This window comes from Ictidomys tridecemlineatus, chromosome 10 (assembly GCF_052094955.1).
Source record: "Ictidomys tridecemlineatus isolate mIctTri1 chromosome 10, mIctTri1.hap1, whole genome shotgun sequence".
Taxonomy (NCBI): domain Eukaryota; kingdom Metazoa; phylum Chordata; class Mammalia; order Rodentia; family Sciuridae; genus Ictidomys; species Ictidomys tridecemlineatus.
The window spans coordinates 79,508,930-79,527,419 of NC_135486.1; the positions used below are offsets into that span (position 1 = coordinate 79,508,930).

The 18,490-nt window shown below is 39.9% G+C and overlaps 1 protein-coding gene across 23 annotated transcripts in view; it reads right to left on the bottom strand.

Annotated features, from left to right (window-relative positions):
- Kiaa1217 (KIAA1217 ortholog) overlaps positions 1-18,490 on the bottom strand; it is a 417,228-nt gene that overhangs the window by 131,705 nt on the left and 267,033 nt on the right. For all 23 annotated transcript variants that reach the window (XM_040277708.2, XM_040277696.2, XM_040277700.2 and 20 more), the window contains one exon: positions 17,954-18,152. In XM_040277708.2, the coding sequence (XP_040133642.1) occupies positions 17,954-18,152 (199 nt within the window). The remainder of the gene's footprint in view (positions 1-17,953; positions 18,153-18,490) is intronic.

Below are 18,490 nucleotides of genomic sequence, written 5' to 3' on the forward strand. Positions count from 1 at the left end.
ATTTTGTGTTAGTTTTCAAACTTAAGATGTGGTTTGTCTTTAATTCTAGAAAATTCTCATCCATTCTCTCTTCCACTACTGCCTTTCTCCAATTTTCTCTAGTCTTATCTTCTAGAATTCCCATGAAACAGATCATCTTTGGTCACTTCCTCTTGCCTCTTAATAATCCTTTCACATTTTCTTTCCCTTTCTCCTTGGGTTTTCAGATTTCCTCAGATCTGTATTTTAGTTGGCTATTTTTCTTTTTAGCTGAATAATCTTGAATGATCTTGATTATTTTAAAGCCAATTTATAAACACGGTGTGGTTTTACTTGTATTGTTCACAAATATTCTAGGCCCATTATTAAACTACACCTCCTTATTTGCTCTGAAGTTAAATATGGCCTTATGACTTCTTTAAACAGAAGTATCCCTTCTTGAAGAAAGTTTTAGGGCCAAAACTAGATTCATTATGAGCTACACATCCTGCACCACTGATGTGCTGAGCTAGAGCCTGCATCAATGGGACCCTGAGTGTCACTGGCAGGCAGGGCTCCATCCAGCTTGAGCTAGACATGCAGTTTGAACAAGAAATAGCCATTGCCTTGGAGATAAGTGCTACTGAGATTTTGGGGCTGTTACTGCAGCATTACCTAGCCTATCCTGACTTATATAACTGAGAAGTCCCCCAAATGTGGGAAATGTAAGTTCAGGATACCTCCCTGTGGATAGGTCCTGTCAACAGCATTTGTTTTTCCCAGATAATTTTCTCTTGTTAGCCCTAATGCCCTTGCTAGAGGCAAACTTCTTGCTGCTTTCCTGGGCTGGGAGAAGAGTACTCCCTTACTCCCACCCCATTTTATAGATGATCAGCTATTTGAACCTCTAGGCTATTTATTTTTGCTGGGGCCATCATTCTATCTTTCTGCTCATTCTCCTGTAGTTGTGTAAGAATCAGAGTCCTAGCCCAAAGGTCTGGTACTCATTTATGAAACATGCAGGTTCACAGTCATTTCTATTTCGATATGCTTTACTTCTGGAACCTGGAGATTTCATTTCCTTCCTTGCAAACATGCCATGTTTTAATTTTTGGTGTTGTTTTTATATTTCTATGTGTTTGTAGCAAGGAGGGGTACTGTTTGCATCCTATGATCTTTCACATTGCATTATTGCTAGAAGTCTCCCTAAGATCATTCTTTCCTACCAGTATAATTCTATCTTGTCTGAACTATTTGTGAAAAACTATTCATACTCAAATTAACTCTCTCCTTGCTGGGATGACTAGGACATATTTTTCAAGTTGATGAACACAGGACTTGAAAGACAGCAAACCAGAAAAAACAGGAGAAAACAAGATGGCCATTAGGATTTAGAGAAAATATGTAATAGTCAAGACAGAATCTTCCAGAAACAATATAACCTAAAATGTGAAGACAAGCTATTGATAAGAGTAAAGAATATGAAAAATCAGCCAAACTGAAATGTTAATTACTAGAAACAACTTATTTGTTTTCAAGATTTTCTGTTTCTTTTTTAAAAAAATTTGTTCTTATTAGTTTTGCATGACAGTAAAATATATTTTGACATATTATACATATACGGAGTACAACTTCTCTTTCTTCTGGTTGTACATGATGTAAAATTACATAAGTTGTATAATCATATATGTGCATAGGATAGTAATGTCCAATTCATTCTACTATCTTTCCTATTCCCATTCCCTCTCCCTTCCCTTCATTCCCCTTTGTCTAATCTAATGAATTCTATTTTTCCTTACCAGCCCCACTATTGAGAGCTAACATCTGCATATCAGAACATTCAGCCTTTGGTTTTTGGGGATTGGCTTATTTCACTTAACATGATAGTCCCCAGGTCTATTCATTTACTGGCAAATGCCATAAATTCATTTCACTTTAGGCCTGAGTAATATTCCATTGTGTATATGAACCACATTTTCTTTATGCATTCATCGGTTGATGGACACCTGGGTTGGTTCCATAGTTTAGCTACTGTGAATTGAACTGCTATAATATATTGATGTACCTACATCACTATAGTGTGCTGATTTTACATCCTTTGGATATAAGCTGAGGAGTGAGAAAGCTGGGTCAAATGGTGGTTCCATTCCAAGTTTTCTGAGGAATCTCCATACTGCTTTCCAGAGTGTTTCACCAACTTGCAGTCCCACCAACAATGTGTGAGTGTACCTTTTCCCCCACGTCCTCACCAACATTTATTATATTATTAATAATTGCTATTCTAACCAGAGTGATATGGAATCACAGTGTAGTTTTAGTTTGCATGTCTCTAATTGCTAGAGGTGTTGAACACTTTTTTCACATATTTTTCACTTCTGTGAAGTGACTGTTCAGTTCCTTTGCCCATTTTTGATTGGTTCTTTTTTGGGGGCGGGGTGTTAGGTTTCTTGAGTTCTTTATATATCCTGGAGATTAATGCTTTATCTGAGGTGCAGGTGGCAAAGACTTTTTTCCCATTCTGTAGGCCCTCTCTTCACATTCTTGATTATTTTCTTTGCTCTGAAGAAGCTTTTTAGTTTGATTCCACCCCATATGTTGATTCTTGATTTTACTTCTTGCACTATAGGAGTTAAGTAAGTAGATTCCTAAGTCAACATGATGTAGATTTTCGGCTTACTTTTTTCTTCTATTAGGTGCAAGGTCTCTGGTCTAATGCCTAAGTCCTTGATCCACTTTAAGTTGAGCAATTAGAAGAAAGAAATTAAAGGGATATGAATAGGAAAAGAAGAACTCAACTATCACTATTTGCCAACATGATTCTATATTTAGAAGACCAAAAAAATTCTACCAGAGAACTTCCAGAACTCATACATGAATTCAGCAAAAAAGTAGCAGGATATAAAATTAGCACCCATAAATCAAATGTGTTCCTAATACATCACCAATGAATCTACTAAAAGAGAAATTAGGAAAAGTACGCTATTCACTATAGCCTCAAAAAAATAAAATATTTGGGAATCAATCTAACAAAAGAGGTGAAAGACCTCTACAATGAAAACTACAGAATGCTAAAGAAAGATGTTAAAGAAGACCTTAGGAGATGGAAAGCTCTCCTGTGCTCTTGCAAAGGTAGAATTAATATTGACAAAATGGCCATACTACCAAAACTGTTCTACAGATTTAATGCAATTCCTATTAAAATCCCAATGATGTTCTTCATAGAAACAGAAAAAGCATTCATGAAATTCATTTGGAAAATTAAGAGACCCAGAATAGCCAAAGCAATCTTTAACAAGAAAACTGATTCAGGAAGCATCACAATACCAGACCTTATATTATATTACAGAGCCATAGTAACAAAAATGACATGGTATTGGCACCAAAACATACATGAAGTCCAGTGGTGCAGAATAGAAGACTCAGAGACAAACCCATATGAATACAGTTATCTCATACTAGACAAAGACACCAAAACCATACAGAGAAAAGATAGCCTCCTCAAAAAATGGTGCTGGGAACACTGGGAACCAATATGTAGAAAACAACTGATTAACTTAGAAATGAAACATAGTATGAAAAGATAATGATAAACATTTGTTTTTAATTGGGGAAAACAGAGTGATTTGTTTTGGTTACTTTTGAAGGTAAAAAAAATAATTTAAAAATGAACTCATTTAAACAGAAAATACCTTGAATACAGTATTTCTAAATGAAATTTAAAATAGCCTATGTTTGAGAACAAAATAAAGTGGAATTTTAAAAAAAAATTCAGGTCATCATTATGGTTATCTGCTAAATTACAGAGTACTTACCAAGTACCAGGCAGTTTATTAGAACATTTTCTGTAGAAGTTCAATTGTTATTTACATGTATTTTATGAGGCAGGTACTTATGGAAGGGGCTCAGAGGCTAAATAATTTCTCTAATGCCACACATCAGGTAAATCATGGAAGCCAGGTGAGGTGAACCTAATCACGACACTGGCTGCTCCTGTTTATACCTAGTGCCCTCTTTTCTCTAGTGATGGGGTGGGAACAGCTACAGCTACAGGTATGGATGGCAGAGAAGAGAGTTGGAAAACTACCACTCAGTGTGCTAGACACCACCTGGCATAGAGGAGGTGCCCAGCAAATGTTAGCTAGCACTATGCCTTCCCCACTCCAGTGCTAACTCCTAAATGGCACTAGCCAACCTTAAGCTAATTTCAAAATACCTACAGAATTCAAATTCTTCTCAAAGCCTCCATTGCTAACACCCTCCTCTTCCTCACTTTTGCAAAACTCTTTACTGGTCTCCCAACTTTGCCCATTCCCCCTTTAGTCTACTCCAAACCTAGAAGCCAGAAGACAGTCTCTAATTCTGAAATAACATCAATGCTTATACTCTATGATATAGCCAAGCTCATTCCAATGTGGCTGGTGTAGCCCCTTCAGTATCCATCTCCATTACCTCTCTAAACTCAATTCCTGCTCCTTTGCTACCTACTGTGAGACTCCAATCATAATAATCTTGTGGTTCTTCAAATGCTCAAGGTCAGTTTGGCTCGGTGGCACCTACCTGTAATCCTAGCATCGTGGAGGCTGAGGCAGAAGGATTGGGAGCTCAAAGCCAGCCTCTATAAAAGAGAGGTGCTAAGCAACTGAGACCCTGTCTCTAAATAAAACACAAAATAGAGCTGGGGATATGTCTCAGTGGTCGAGTGCCCTTGAGTTCAATTCCCAGTACCCCTGTCCCCCAACATGCTCAGGGTCTTTGCACTGGCTATTCCTTCTATCTGGAATTCTCGTCCCCCAAATATGCATGTGGCTTACATGTTCACATGTTCCAGGTCATGGCCTAACTGCCCCTTTCCCACTTTCTCCGTTCATCCTTTGCAAGTTTACAACTCTCTTCAGTAGTTTCTGTACCCCTTCCCCTGCTTAATTTTTCTCCATAGCACTTACACAATCCATTATCCTTTTAGTCAGTTTTTTTTTTAGTGGCTGTGACCAAAACGCCTAAGAAAAAACAACATAGGGCAGGAAAGGTTTATTTTACTCACGGTTTCCCAGGTTCAGTTCATGATCGGCCAACTTCATAGCTCTGGGTCTAAGGTGAGGCAGAAAATCGTAGCAGAAGAATGTGGCCGGGAAGCAGCTCAGAGCATGGTAACCAGGAAGCAGAGAGAGAGCTCCTCTGACCAGGGACAAATATAAACCCCAAAGGCATACTGCCAGTGACCTACTTCCTCCAGCCACATCCTACCCGCCTACAGTTACCACCCAGTTAATTTCTAGTAGTGGATTAATCCATATGTTAGGTTAAAGTTCTCATCACCAAACCATTTCACCTCTCAACTTTCTTGCACTCACAGATGAGCCTCTGGGAGACAACTCATATCTAAACTGTGACAATATGTAACGCATTTATTATCTCTTCCTCCAAATAGAACAGACGCTCATGGCTTTTTTGTTGACTGTATCCAACGGTGCACAGAACTCCGAGTGCTTAGAAGATATTCAGCACGCATTTCTTAAAAAAATGATTTTCCTTCTTCCCACCTAATAGAGCAGTGTGTGCACTGTAGGCAGGAAAAACATAGTTTTAAATTGAATGCTTTTACTCTTACAAAGGCTTCCATATCATGCGACTCTTCTTATGAAGGGAAATGGGAACTCATGAAAGTGCCTAATCCTAGAATCATGCAAGATCAATTACTGAACCAAATCCTAAAACAGCGGGTCCCAGGGGACTTTCTTCATCAAGGAAATCTCCAGGTATATTGGCCTCATCTATTTGTCCCCTGCCTCATCCACATCATGAACAATATCAATGGTTGGATGCTACGTGACCATGGTTAAGCCAGGGATCCCTTAGGGTAAGGCAAGCACAGAGCGCTAGTGTAAAGAATCCCTGAATCAGGTAAACTGGGATGTGTATGCAGAGCAGCGTGAAGTCATATTAAAAGGTAAAACTCCCAAGATCCAAGGATTGGGTCAGGGGTAAGTTGTTGAGTCTACACACATTTCTAAGTGGGTTGAGGTGGGGGCTGAGATGGCAGATACAGGTGACTCAGAGATTAAGGAATCAAAAATAGGAACATAAAGATCGGGAGAGACGGATCTGGGTAAGCAGGATGCTACCTATTCTTCCTGTGGGAAGGATGTAGCTCCTCCTTCTTTGTAAAGGCCATGTAAGTTAAGAGTGTTGGGATTAAGAACTTTATTTTAAAAATTTTTGGTGGTGCTGGGGATTGAAGCCATATTCAAGTATGCTATGCAAGTGCTTTCTCACTGAGCTACCTCCCTAGACCTAAATGCTTTAGTGTAAGGTCATAATCCAGACCCAAACTCCATATTTCTGCCATAGGAAGTCTTCTATATTTTCCTACCAAAGTATCATGGCAAGTTTTCATTCCCTGCTGGGGGCAGATGAACATGCCTCATATGGCTCAATGTTGTAATTACCCTTAACTTCTTTCTGAGGGCATCCTACTGCCCTAAAGCAGTGGTCCCCTGACCTGCAGTGTCAACCTCAGTGACACCTGGAAACTCATTAGAAATGAGAATTCTTAGATCTCAATCCAGATCAACTGAATCAGAAACTCAGGAGGTAGGACTAAAAATCTGTTTTATTAAGTTCTCTGCTGAAGTTTAAGAAGCAATGTTTATAATAAGCACACGCACATGCACGTGCACACACACACACACGCACACACACAAACAACAAATAAATGTTGGGGGCTAAGACAATGGGTGGGTGTTACTTTACTCAGCGAAGTGGAGAGCTCTGATGATCAGAGATCTGAATGACGTGGAGAAGGTGCATGCAGGTAGGGGAGGTCAGGATCTACAGGGAAACCCAAGCAGAGGAGCAGAGGGAACCCAAGGACAGAGAATCTCAGGAGCAGATTCTGGAGCAGTCACGGGGCCCCGCACGACTGGCTGTAATCATAACTTTGACTGTGAAGTCTGTGATTTATATGTATTTTAAAGTTGGTCCTTACATGTGTCTTTAGTTACACTAAAAAATTCCTTAAATACAAGAATCTGCTCTCATATATTTTTAAAATAACTCACTGTGGCACCCTTAACAGTGCCAGAAACCAAGTAGATCCTTAATAAATACATGAATCGAGAAAAAAAAATTGAAAATGGGCAAAACTTGGGGTGGGGGAGAAAGGAGGATTTATTTTTATCCTTATATTACTGGGAGACATTTAGCCAAAAATGTCTGAAGGCCAATTAACACCTTAGAAAAGTCTGAAAATGAGAAGTTGGTGGGAATATCGTTTTTAATGACATTACCAAACTTTTGAGAACTCAAACTCAGCACAATGAAAACAGGAGCTTTTCTTGATGCGATACAGTTGAATCAGTTAGCTGTCAAGCAACATTTGTTTGCTAAATTTGGGAGCTGCCAAAGGGAAAAGTAGGAATGGCAGATGAGTCTGTACCCAAAGTTTTAAAATGTCTCCTGGCTATGCTCAGACTGGGTTGATGCACCATGCACGGGGGTGGGAGGCTGGAATAACACCAAATTAAAACAAATGGAAAACTTGATCAACATAATTTTAATGTCTTGAAGAAAGACACACAATATGTTTGTGACAACTGCCATAAGCAGTTGAGAAGGGAAATAAGAAAGGGGGAGTTGGCCTGAGCCCTGTATCCAGTTTCTCAGGCTTCTAGAACCACGTCCTCCAGGCTTAAAACACAGCCTTCAAGATCCAGGTCTTGGCAGGGTAGGTTTCTGCTGAGACCTCTCACCAGGGTTTGTTGATGGTTCTCCTTCCTGACTTTATTCTGTTATCCTAAGTTGCTCTTCTTATAAGGACATTAGTCATATTGGACTAGGATCTACCCTATAACCTCATTTTAACTTAATCATCTCTTGAAAGATCTTATTTCCAAATAGTGTCACCTTCTAAAGAATTGGGGGTTAGGACTTCAACATATGAATTTGGGGAGACACAGGCTCATAATAGCTCCCCAGGGTGACTTATATTTGCGAGAAACCAAAGATGTCATGTTGGTATCTGGGGACACACCTGCTGTTGTGCTCAAAAGCAGTTATCCAGGACAGAAAGCCCAATTCCCAGTGCTCCAGAGAGAACCTCCTTCCAGACATGGGGTCTGCTTAGTCTCAATCCCACATCATAGAGTTAACCTGAGAAATCTGAATGGGGAGTGAACCTGGACCATTCTCTAACTCCTTTGCCTAAGAAAATGTACGTCTGCCCTCTTGCTATGTGGAATGTGTGCTTCTACTCCACCTGAAATATGAGAAACTGCCATAAATCTGTTTCCAGATGCCACCAGGCAGCCTTCTGGAGACCAATGCTAAGATGAGAACACCAAGAAGGAAGTTCTACTTAAGGATATGACGTAAAGCAGGCTTGTATCTTAATTTTGTTTCTAGCACTTCACAGTATTCTCACACTATTCTCTAAAAGCTGATGCAAAAAAAAAAAATTGTGTGTGATTCTTACAGATAAATGAACCCAAAAGATCACATTTGAAAGTCAGTTGTTAGAAAAAAAAATGCATCTGACAAGAAACTTTTAATTGAAAAATAGCATGTGCTATTAGTCTTGCATTTACCCAGATAACAAGGGTCAGTGAATAGATTTCAGATAGAGTTGTTACAGTAAAAGAAAATGAGATTGACAAACTAAATCTTTCCCCTCATGAGTAGTCCAGACAACCTCTTCTAATGTCTCATTTCTTGTTCCAACCAAACCATTTCAGAGCATCTGAGGGTACAACATCTGGATCCAGACACTTCTCATCTCATTCCTGGAGTGTATAGTAATAGCTGGTACTAGACAGTATTCAAAATCTGAAGTTTTGTTGCTGTGAGGAGATTCCTTCTCTGGTTCTCTTTCAACAATAACCTACATCTCAAATATTCCTCTCCAAAGAAGAAATTGTCCACCCTAATACAAATATTAATTGCCAAGGACCAATCACTCGAGGGCCTGGTGAATTGCCAAGATTATATCAATTATTTCCATGTATCAAATTAGACCCACAGTAATCTACAGATTCTAAGATATGCCCTTCATTCAGCATGATGTAATACTATGTCACTGGATTTTGAATTTTTATGTAAATATAAAGCTATATGAAATAAAACTTTCATGCAACTTAAATATAACTGCCTATTACATAATATGTTATGAATATATATAAGAGCTCTTGGATTATAATGCTTTAAAACTTTATTTTTTTCCTTTTTAACTAACATAAACCTTTTATTAAATAATGAAATTAATTCAACTTACTGGATTTCTCCTTTTTTTTTTGGTCTTGGTTGAAATTACAGCAATTATTCTTATCTTAATTTTTCTGGCTCACATATTATGCTCAACTGCTACTTGTATTAATTCTTGTTTTAATGGTTCTAATATTTTTTATTGGTTTTCATTAGGCCAAATCAAATTGATTTTGGATGTAGAGAGGTATAAGAGATAAAACATGCTTTACTCTCTCTTATGTTACCTTTGAAACTTGAAGAGTTTCTTTCTGAATAAAAGTATTTTTCACATCACAAAATGATAGCTAGATGTCTGTGTTAGGGTATGGCATGTGGCTATGATAGACAGAAGAATATTTCACACTGACCCTCAGGAAGACTGAATTTCTGAAATGGCTTTGGACATATATTACCTTTCCAATTATTTGTACCCTTTAGCTTCATCTTCATTAAAATGTTTTATGTTAACTTTATAGAATGGTGACCTATGATTCAGTTTAGCAACACCTTGGCTGCAAATGGAGAAACAGAAACAGGAGACCCTAAGTCTTCTTTAAGATCCTTTTTAAGTTGCCTCTGGATTTGTTAGCCACCTGATCACTGATGGACCCTGTAAAATAATGGTGGCTCAGGAAGGACTCAGATCTCATCATCAACTAAATCTTCCATTCACTGATATTCCTACAATATCCCATCTACAAAATAATCCTCAAAGATACTGGTAAAGGGCATAGGATCTCTCAGGCCCATGTGAATTAAACAACTTTTTCAATATTTTGAGAGATATAGAGTTACAACCAAGGAATTTTAATAGCAAGAGATTTCTAAAGATATATAACTGTACTTTTTAAACTAAGAACAAACGCTTCATGAATCTACACAATCTTTCACAGGAACATTCTTTCGTAGGAGGGAATTGTGTGCCAAGTGGATAAACTTGGATAAATCTTCCCTTCCTTCAGTAAACCTCATATATGAAAATACTAGTTTTTAAAGGCCAAATGAAGGGTGAATTGCTTGAATTACAAATGCATGTTTCATGATATGAAAGGATTTCTTAAAACATTCCTGCCAATGATTAATTCCCAGCTCCAAATCTATCTTTCATTTAAAGATGGACTCAGTTTGTAGAAATTACCTCTCAGGGCATTCACTATACTGAGCATAAGAAAAATAAGAAGTAAGATTTATTTTAAAAACATTTTTTTTTACCCCCAAAGAGCCAAATTAAAGTACTTAATAACTCCTTTTATATAGAGGAAATTTGTTCTGAACTTTCTTCCTCTCATCTTTCTTCCTTTCTCTATATCTCTGGATCTATTTAATGTATTTTAGTATGTATGTAGATATTTTATTCATTTTACCAGTTTAGCATCAGCTCATTGTTAAATGAAATCTTACATGAAACTGAAAAGTGTATAGCAAAGAAAGCTCCACAGAACTCAAGACTTCTCTAGAAGTTTGGAAACCACACTTGTAGTTCACTGCCAAGCCTCTAGAAGGCACCAGTCTACACCAGTTTTCGTGGAATTTCATGAAACAGAACCCTGACAGAACCACCATATCTACAAACAGAAAATCAGCCAGTGTGTAGTTGCACAGAACTGAACCAGCTGCATCTAGTTAAAGCAAAAATGGATTCATTAAATAGCTTGCAGAATCACTGGGCTGAATTTTCACTGTGGAACTGGGCCACTTTGACAAAGCAGCAGCTTCCTGCCACTCTGGGCAGGTGTGACTCCGAAGCCATGCGGCCTTGATCAGGAAGCTGCCAGGACTATGGTAGGGCCTGGCAACACCTGGACCTTCAGCACTACAAAAATGGATGCCCTAGATCCATTCTCTGAACCCTATCAACCTAGTTACTGTGGGCTGGGACCCTGGCAAAGGATGCTGAAGACACCCAAGAGCATCAGTAACTTTGCCTTGTCACCCACCATCCAGAACCTTGCACATTTGATATTCTAGAATGAGCCTGTTTTCCAGCCTGAGTGGTAGAGGAAGGCACAACAGGAGAAGGTGGGAGGGGGGATTTGTGTCTGTCATCGTAGCCACCCAACCTGGTTCACTTGGGCCAGGGCACTAGTTCTGGTGCTATCAAAAATATGCTGGCATTTTTTTTTCTAGTATCCTGAAAAGGTTAGGGATATGTCCAAATCTATTAACTTGCTATGAAAATCTTTTCTGCAAATTTCTGCTGTATTAATAACATTGCAATCACTTCCAGTGCTTAGGACCACAGATATCCTATTTTACCTACTCTGCAGAGTAATACTTTTCTTATTTGTTTAAAATTAGTTTTTTTTTAATAGTCAATGGATAATTGTTCATGCTCAAAGAATCGAATGCTGGTCTTACAGTGGCTGCCCACACTCCCTTTGGATTTCCCCCTTTGGAAATGAACACCTCCTCTATCCTTTGCCCTCCCCTCCAACCTAGTCCTGCATACCCACAAGATGGCAGATTCTGGCATCCAAGAACTACCCTTTCCTTAAATTCCCACAGGGCATGACGACCAATAAAGTTATCAGCTTGGAATGAAAAAAACAGCCATACATTCAATAATTCACACCCCCTAGGGACCTTGTCCCACAACTAGTCTAAAATCCTCCTATGCCATTGAAAATCATTTTTGCCTTAGCGGCCTGAGTGTTTAAGAGGCAGTTCATTACAGAAATGGCAATACCACTGACTGCTAGTCTGGTGAGCAAGACTGTTTTCTAAAGCTCTCCGTGTGTATTATGGTCAACAAAGGAATCTGGCTGCAGGAAGAAGAAGTTGCTGCTGCTGTTCTTGTTTTCATGAGTTTTATTTTCAAATTCCTGAGGGCACACAGAGGGGTGGGAACATCTTGTGGCTACCCTTTCCCCGAAGGCCAAATAGGGAGCAGCCAGACAACCACCCCTGCCTATGGTCACATTCCAGATGGGATTTATAAGACAGCACGGTGATTAAAAGGCAACTACTCCATCATTAAGACTGCAGACCTAATATCAGTGGGGACAATTTTTCATGGAAATTATTTCTAAAACCAAGCCCTACTGAAAAGTGGGTTTCGTTTTTTAGGCTGCCTTTCTTCTGGTAACTCTATTTTCTCCAAAAAGAGAGTGAAAGAGAAATGGCATAAGTTCCACAGCTGTATTTTGGATGGGTGGAGTGGACAGGAACCCACTGCCCTGGAGAAGAAGTGAAGATTGAAAGATGGAAGGCCACTGGACCCAGTCATGTGCTAAGTCACAGCCACTAAACAAATTTCTTTCTTTACCTTGCTGCTTTGTACACCTCTTCAAGAATGGCTAGTTGACCCTCAGCATGAGAAGGGACTGTGTTTTACTGTCATTTGGCTTTTTCTGAAGGCTCAACATGCCTCTTTGAAATGACATGCTCACATCTTGCATTCCAGCACAGTTGTGCCTCAATGTCCACAGGGGATTGGTGCCAGGATCCCACCTCAGATACCAAAATCTCCCAATGCATGAATCCCTTATATAAGATGGCATAGGATTTACATGTCACCTATGCACATCCTCTAATACACTTAAAATGATCTCTATATTACTTACAATAACTTGTACAATGATAGTGCTATGTAAATGGTTGTTAAAGTCATTTAGGGAATAATGACAAGCAAAAGAAAGTCTGTACATGCTCGCTACAGATGAACTTCATTTTTCAAAGATTTTTCAATCTGCAGTTGGATGAATCCAAGGATTCAGAACTGGCAGATACAGAGGGCGACTTGTGTTTATGAGCTACAAAATGTACATATATGCTAAATATAGCTATGTATATATTTATTTATACATAAATGTATTATATACTGCTCTCCATTCTGTATCCTGCATGTCTCCTAACAGCCTCTGCAAAATGCTCAGCCTTCCTGCATTCCTCATTCTGGAAATATACTGAAGCCACAGAACAAGGGATTATTCAAGTGGAATAATTGTGAAGGTTTATCTTCAGGCACAGGCAGCCCAAAGTGAGGTAAGGTTTAAACCCAAGGAGTGGGAGTATTTTGAGAATTCTGTCCATCCAGGCTCCAACATAAAGGTGTCAAGTCTTTTGATAGTGCAGCCTGAGCTAAGTGGGACTCCAGTAACAAATAATGCTATGTGCAGAAGCACAGGCTCCCCAGGCTTTTTCTATTCAACGTCATTCCAGACTCTGGCTAGAGGGTGGTGGTGGTGGCATCTTACAGTCCTGGGGTGACACATCTGGGTAAGCACTTCAAAGGTGCCAGTGGAACACAGCTTCCAGTGTAAAATTCAAGTGGTTCCCAAAACTTAGTGATCACAATGAACAATATCTTAATGTGATACTTTTAAAACTCAAGATTAAGTCAAGAACCCACAATGAAACTAAACTAAACGTAATCTTCCCATATGATCCAGCAATTGTGCTCCTTGGAATTCACTCGAAGAAGTTGAAAAGTTCTGTCTACACAAAAACCTCCACACAGATGTTTTTAGCAGCTTTGTTCATAACTGCCAAAACCTGGAAGCAACCAAGATGTCCCTCAGTAGATGAATGGATAAACTGTGACACATCTAGATGCTGGAAAATTATTCAGTGCTAAAAAGAAATGATCAAGCCACGAAAAGACATGGAGGAAACTTAAATGAACATTACTAAGTAGAAGAAATCAACTTGCAGTTTACATTCTGTCTGATTCCTGTATGACATTCTGGAAAAGGCAAAACTATAAAGGTAGCAAAAAGCTCAGAGGTTGCTAGGAATTAGGGGGAGAGAGATAAATAGGTAGAAGACAGAGGATGTTTAGGGCAGTGAAAATAGTCTGTATGAACATGGCATCATAATTTGTGCAAACTCATACAAAGTACAAAACCAAGAGTGAACCCTAAGAAAATCTATGGGATGTGTAGATGTAGTTTCACCAACTGACCCCAATGCACCCACTCTGGTGGAGTGCACTGGTAGCAAGGGAAGCTGTGTGTGTGGGGTGGGGAGGCGGGGGTATATGGGAATGCTCTGTGCTTTCCTATCAGTTTTGCTCTTAACCTAAAACTGCTCTGAAATAATAAAGTCTTTAAGAAAAAAAATATGCCCAGTACGGCAGTGCATGCCTCTAACCCCAACGAGTCAGGAGACGGAAGCAGGAGGATCGCAGGTTCAAAGACAGCCTCAGCAACTTAGAGAGGTTCTAAGAAACTTACTGAGAACCTGTTGCAAAATTTTAATAAATAAATAAATAGCCGGGGATGTGACTCAGTGGTTAAGCACTTCTGGGTTCAATCTCTGGTTTGAAAAAAAAAAAAACCCTACAATGAACAAACCATCAAAACTTTCAAGAAATAAAGATAAACAGGACTTTGAAGGAGATCTTAAGGCTCTGTGGATTAAGATAAATGTCGATGCACAGTTCTAAAAGACCAACTATGGGTTTCCAGGAGGTCTCAGCTCTAAGTGTTCAATCTGCAGCCTCTGAGGCCCCTTGGGGTCACAATTATGCCACCATCATGCTGTGGACACCGTAACTGTGGCTAGGTTCTCCCGAAAGTGCCACTCTTCCCAGGAGCCTGTGTTAAAGAAGGCCAACTACAAGGGGATTTACCTAAAGACGAGGCTGAGCAAGTCCCTAGCATTTAGACTCTTTGTGACTCACATTTTCCCCTTTATTTCCCATCCCTGTCAAACAGATTTACACCAAGCTGGCCAGGTGCATCTGGGAGGACATTTCCAAATTGGCCTGGAAGAGGTGGTCAAGGGCAATTCCAACCTTGCTGTCCAGGTGCCAGCCTCATTTTCTGAAACCATGGCCTTCCTCACTTTGGCAAATTTCTCCTTCTCTCCTGTCCTCTCTCCGTGTCTGTTTATTTCCATCCAAAAATTAGGAAAAATCACAGGTCAAAAAGCCGCTCATGAAGATGGCAGAATAAATACTTCGGACATATTTTTCTTTAACCTGCTGTGGCAGCGTGTGGAGCAGCACTTTATGGCAAAGTGGCTGCAGAGTAAAACAGTGCTTTGCAGAAGTACAGCCTCCCCTGTGCACAAACGCCAACCAAGCTCAGCAACTCCTTGGACAAGGCTGCCCCCAGCTCTTGCAGTCTCTCTGCCCTGAGGCTTGGTTCCTGAACTCTGCAAGTATCTACCTGCACAGCCAACTGTGGATGCTGCCAGGGGAAATTCCTGCCTTGGAAACAAAGGATCTATTATTCAACACTCAAGGTCCCCCAGGTATGGGGGTGAAGGGGAATTGGCAGTTCTTTTTATCTTCATTTTCTTTTGCAAAGCAGAGGCTATCTCTACAGAGACCTGAACCTCACTCATTTCCTGCAAAGCACAAAGGAGAAATTCCACTCCCAGCCTGGCTCCTGCTCCAGGTGTGAGCAGGGTTGAGAAAGCACAAAGCTCCTCAATCCAGAGGAAATCTGCAGCCATGTGGCAGTGGAAAAGCCGTGTCATCTTCATAACAGCATGTCCCTGTACCTTCATGTGAAAGGTGAGACTAACAGGAACTAGAGGTCTGTACTTCCTGCCCCTGCCATTTAAATAACTGTGCCCTACTAACAAACAAACAAACAGGCAGATTTTCCGTGGCCTTCCTCTCTCATTTGAAAAATAAGGACCCTGCATTACTAATCTAAGATCAAGTATACAAATTTAATATTAAATATTAATGATGAACGTTTGCATGAGCTGTATGTTTAGTAAAATTGAAACAAGAAGGATTAGCATGGCTGACTCTTGCACAAAACAGGAAAATAAAAAATATTCCATGTTTTGAAGATAACCAGTGGCATATCTTACAAATAAACAGAAGAGAAGCACTCAAAGGGTCCAAGCACACAGTAATGATAAGGAGACGAAAACATTAATTGCCCTGATTGATCAATACATACTGTATATGTGATGAAGCATCAAACCACATCTCAAAATATATATACAATTATGTGATCATAAAAGTTTATTTTAAAAAAGGTTAAGTACACTGGGGCTGGGGCTCAGTGGTAGTGCACTTGCCTGGCATGTATTCGGCACTGGGTTCGATTCTCAGCACCACGTATAAATAAACAAATGTCTATCAACAACGAAAAAAAAAAGTTTAAGAACCCAAGTGTGTTGGTGCACATTCGTAATACCAGTGACTCAGGAGGTTGAGGCAGAAGAATCACAAGTTCAAAACCAGCCTCAGCAACTAAGTGAGGTCCTAAGCAATTTAGTGACACCCGGTCTCAAAATTAAAAAAGAATATAAAGGGTTGGATATGTGGCTTAGTGGTTAAGCACCTCTGGGTTCAATCTCTGCTACAAAAGAAAAAAGAAAAAAAAAAGCTTAAGGAGAAGTAACCACCCTGCTTCGATCATTATATGATGTATACACATGTTGAATTACACTGTACTCTATAATTTTGTCGAATTAAATTGATAACTAATGAAAAATTACCAGGTAAAAGTAAAAAAAATAAAGAAAATATTCACAACTCAGAGGATAATAGTTTTTTGTTTTGTTTTTAGGACCAATTTGCTCTGGTTGGGGAAACAAAATCAAAGTAGCATTGTATATCTATCTGCCCCTTTCTTCTCCCAGCATCATACTTGCTAGGTTTCACATGGCAGAATTCAGCTGTCTTCTGCATGGGCCAGCCCCTGAAGATTTTTTTCACACTGACCCTTCTCCTCTTTGATGTTACCCTGACTTCGTCTGTCTGCACCCACAGGTACCAAGTGGGAACCTGAAAATGGCAGACGAAGCATATGAAACACCAGCACAGCGGCATGCTCTGCAAAGAGGCTTTAATTCTACTTGATCCTATGACTTGTGCATTTTGTTAAAGGGAGAGAAAAAAAAAAAGAAACAACAACAACAAAAAAAAACCAAAACAAGCTATAAAGTGAATTTCCTATAAAAATGGATGATATGTGGTAATGGTAGAAAGTTAGAATCTCTGTTTCTTGGGAAAACTTTCTGAAAAGCAAAGCAGCTTCCTATTTGTGGCTTTCACAACAGTCCTGGGAGTGATGGCCACGTTGGCCCCCCTTCTTCCTGGAGCCATTCATATGCTCTACCAGACTGCCAGACAAGTGGTGTGAGGCTGTTAATACCCACCTCTCTGCTCATGCACCCCAACTGGTGGCTCTGGGACTGGTGGAGGAAGTCTTGGGAGGTGAGGCCAGGCTTTCTGTGGTCTGTCCTTGGTATTCCTTATTCCAGGAACAAGGGGAAGTACTACCAGCCTCATGGCTCAAGCTGCTAATTTCAGCCACTTCTGAATGTGCCCAGTCTCAGCAAACCTTCAATACTTGATATTTGTTATGGTTTGGATTTTAAAGGTCTCTTAAAGTCTGTATGCTAAAAGCTTGGTTGCCAGACTGTGGTGCTTGTTGGGAGACAGTGGGACCTTATGGAAGGAAGTTAGGTCATTGAGGGGTATACCCTGGAAGGGGATTTTAGGATTCTCTGTTTGCTTTCTGGCCACCATGATGTGAGCAGCATGGCTCTACCATGCATTCCCCGCCATAATGTACTACCTCACCACAGTTCCAAAAGCAATGGGCCATGGACTGAAATCTTTAAAACCATGAGACAAAATAGGTCTTCCTTATAAGTTGATTATCTCAGTCATTTTGTCACAGTGATGGAAAGCTAACATAATATTAAATCAAGAAAATTCCCCAGGATCTGTGTTTTTACAAATTACAGTTGAATTCATATTTGAATGCATGGATTTGTGTTCCAAAGTGTAAATGTATACATGTACAGTCAGAGGCATCAGAACCTGCCTCCGGAAGCTTACCCAGAGATCTTTCTTTCGTCTGGTTGGTTGACCTCACCACAGGAAGGCTTGCACGAGTTCGGCTGCCTCTGGAAAAAGGACTTGGCGCCTCCCCCTCAGACATGGCTTCCAAAGAATCACCGGACGTCTCTGATAAATGCTCGACTGGGTCACTCAAACTGGGAGGTTGAGGACTGTGAGACAGTTTGGGACTTCTTGTCTGAAAAAGATATTTTAAAGACAATGGGAAAATAGATTAATTCTACTGAAAATATTTTCAATGCCATCTCTGCCAGTCTAGAAAAAGAATATGGTCAAGGGGGAAAGGCCATCAGAAGGACTGAATGGGGAACACTTGCTCAGTGGGCAAGCATTAGTTGTGAAGGTTACTGAAAACAATTATCCAGGAGTACTCCATTAAGAGCATTTTACTGCTGGACATCTAGCGTACAAATGCCATTTCAAACAGGGAGTTGGGGGCAAGTCATGTCACAGGAAAGAATGATGGCAAATCAATTCCTTTTGCCAGACAAATTTTCACAGTTGTCACCACAACAG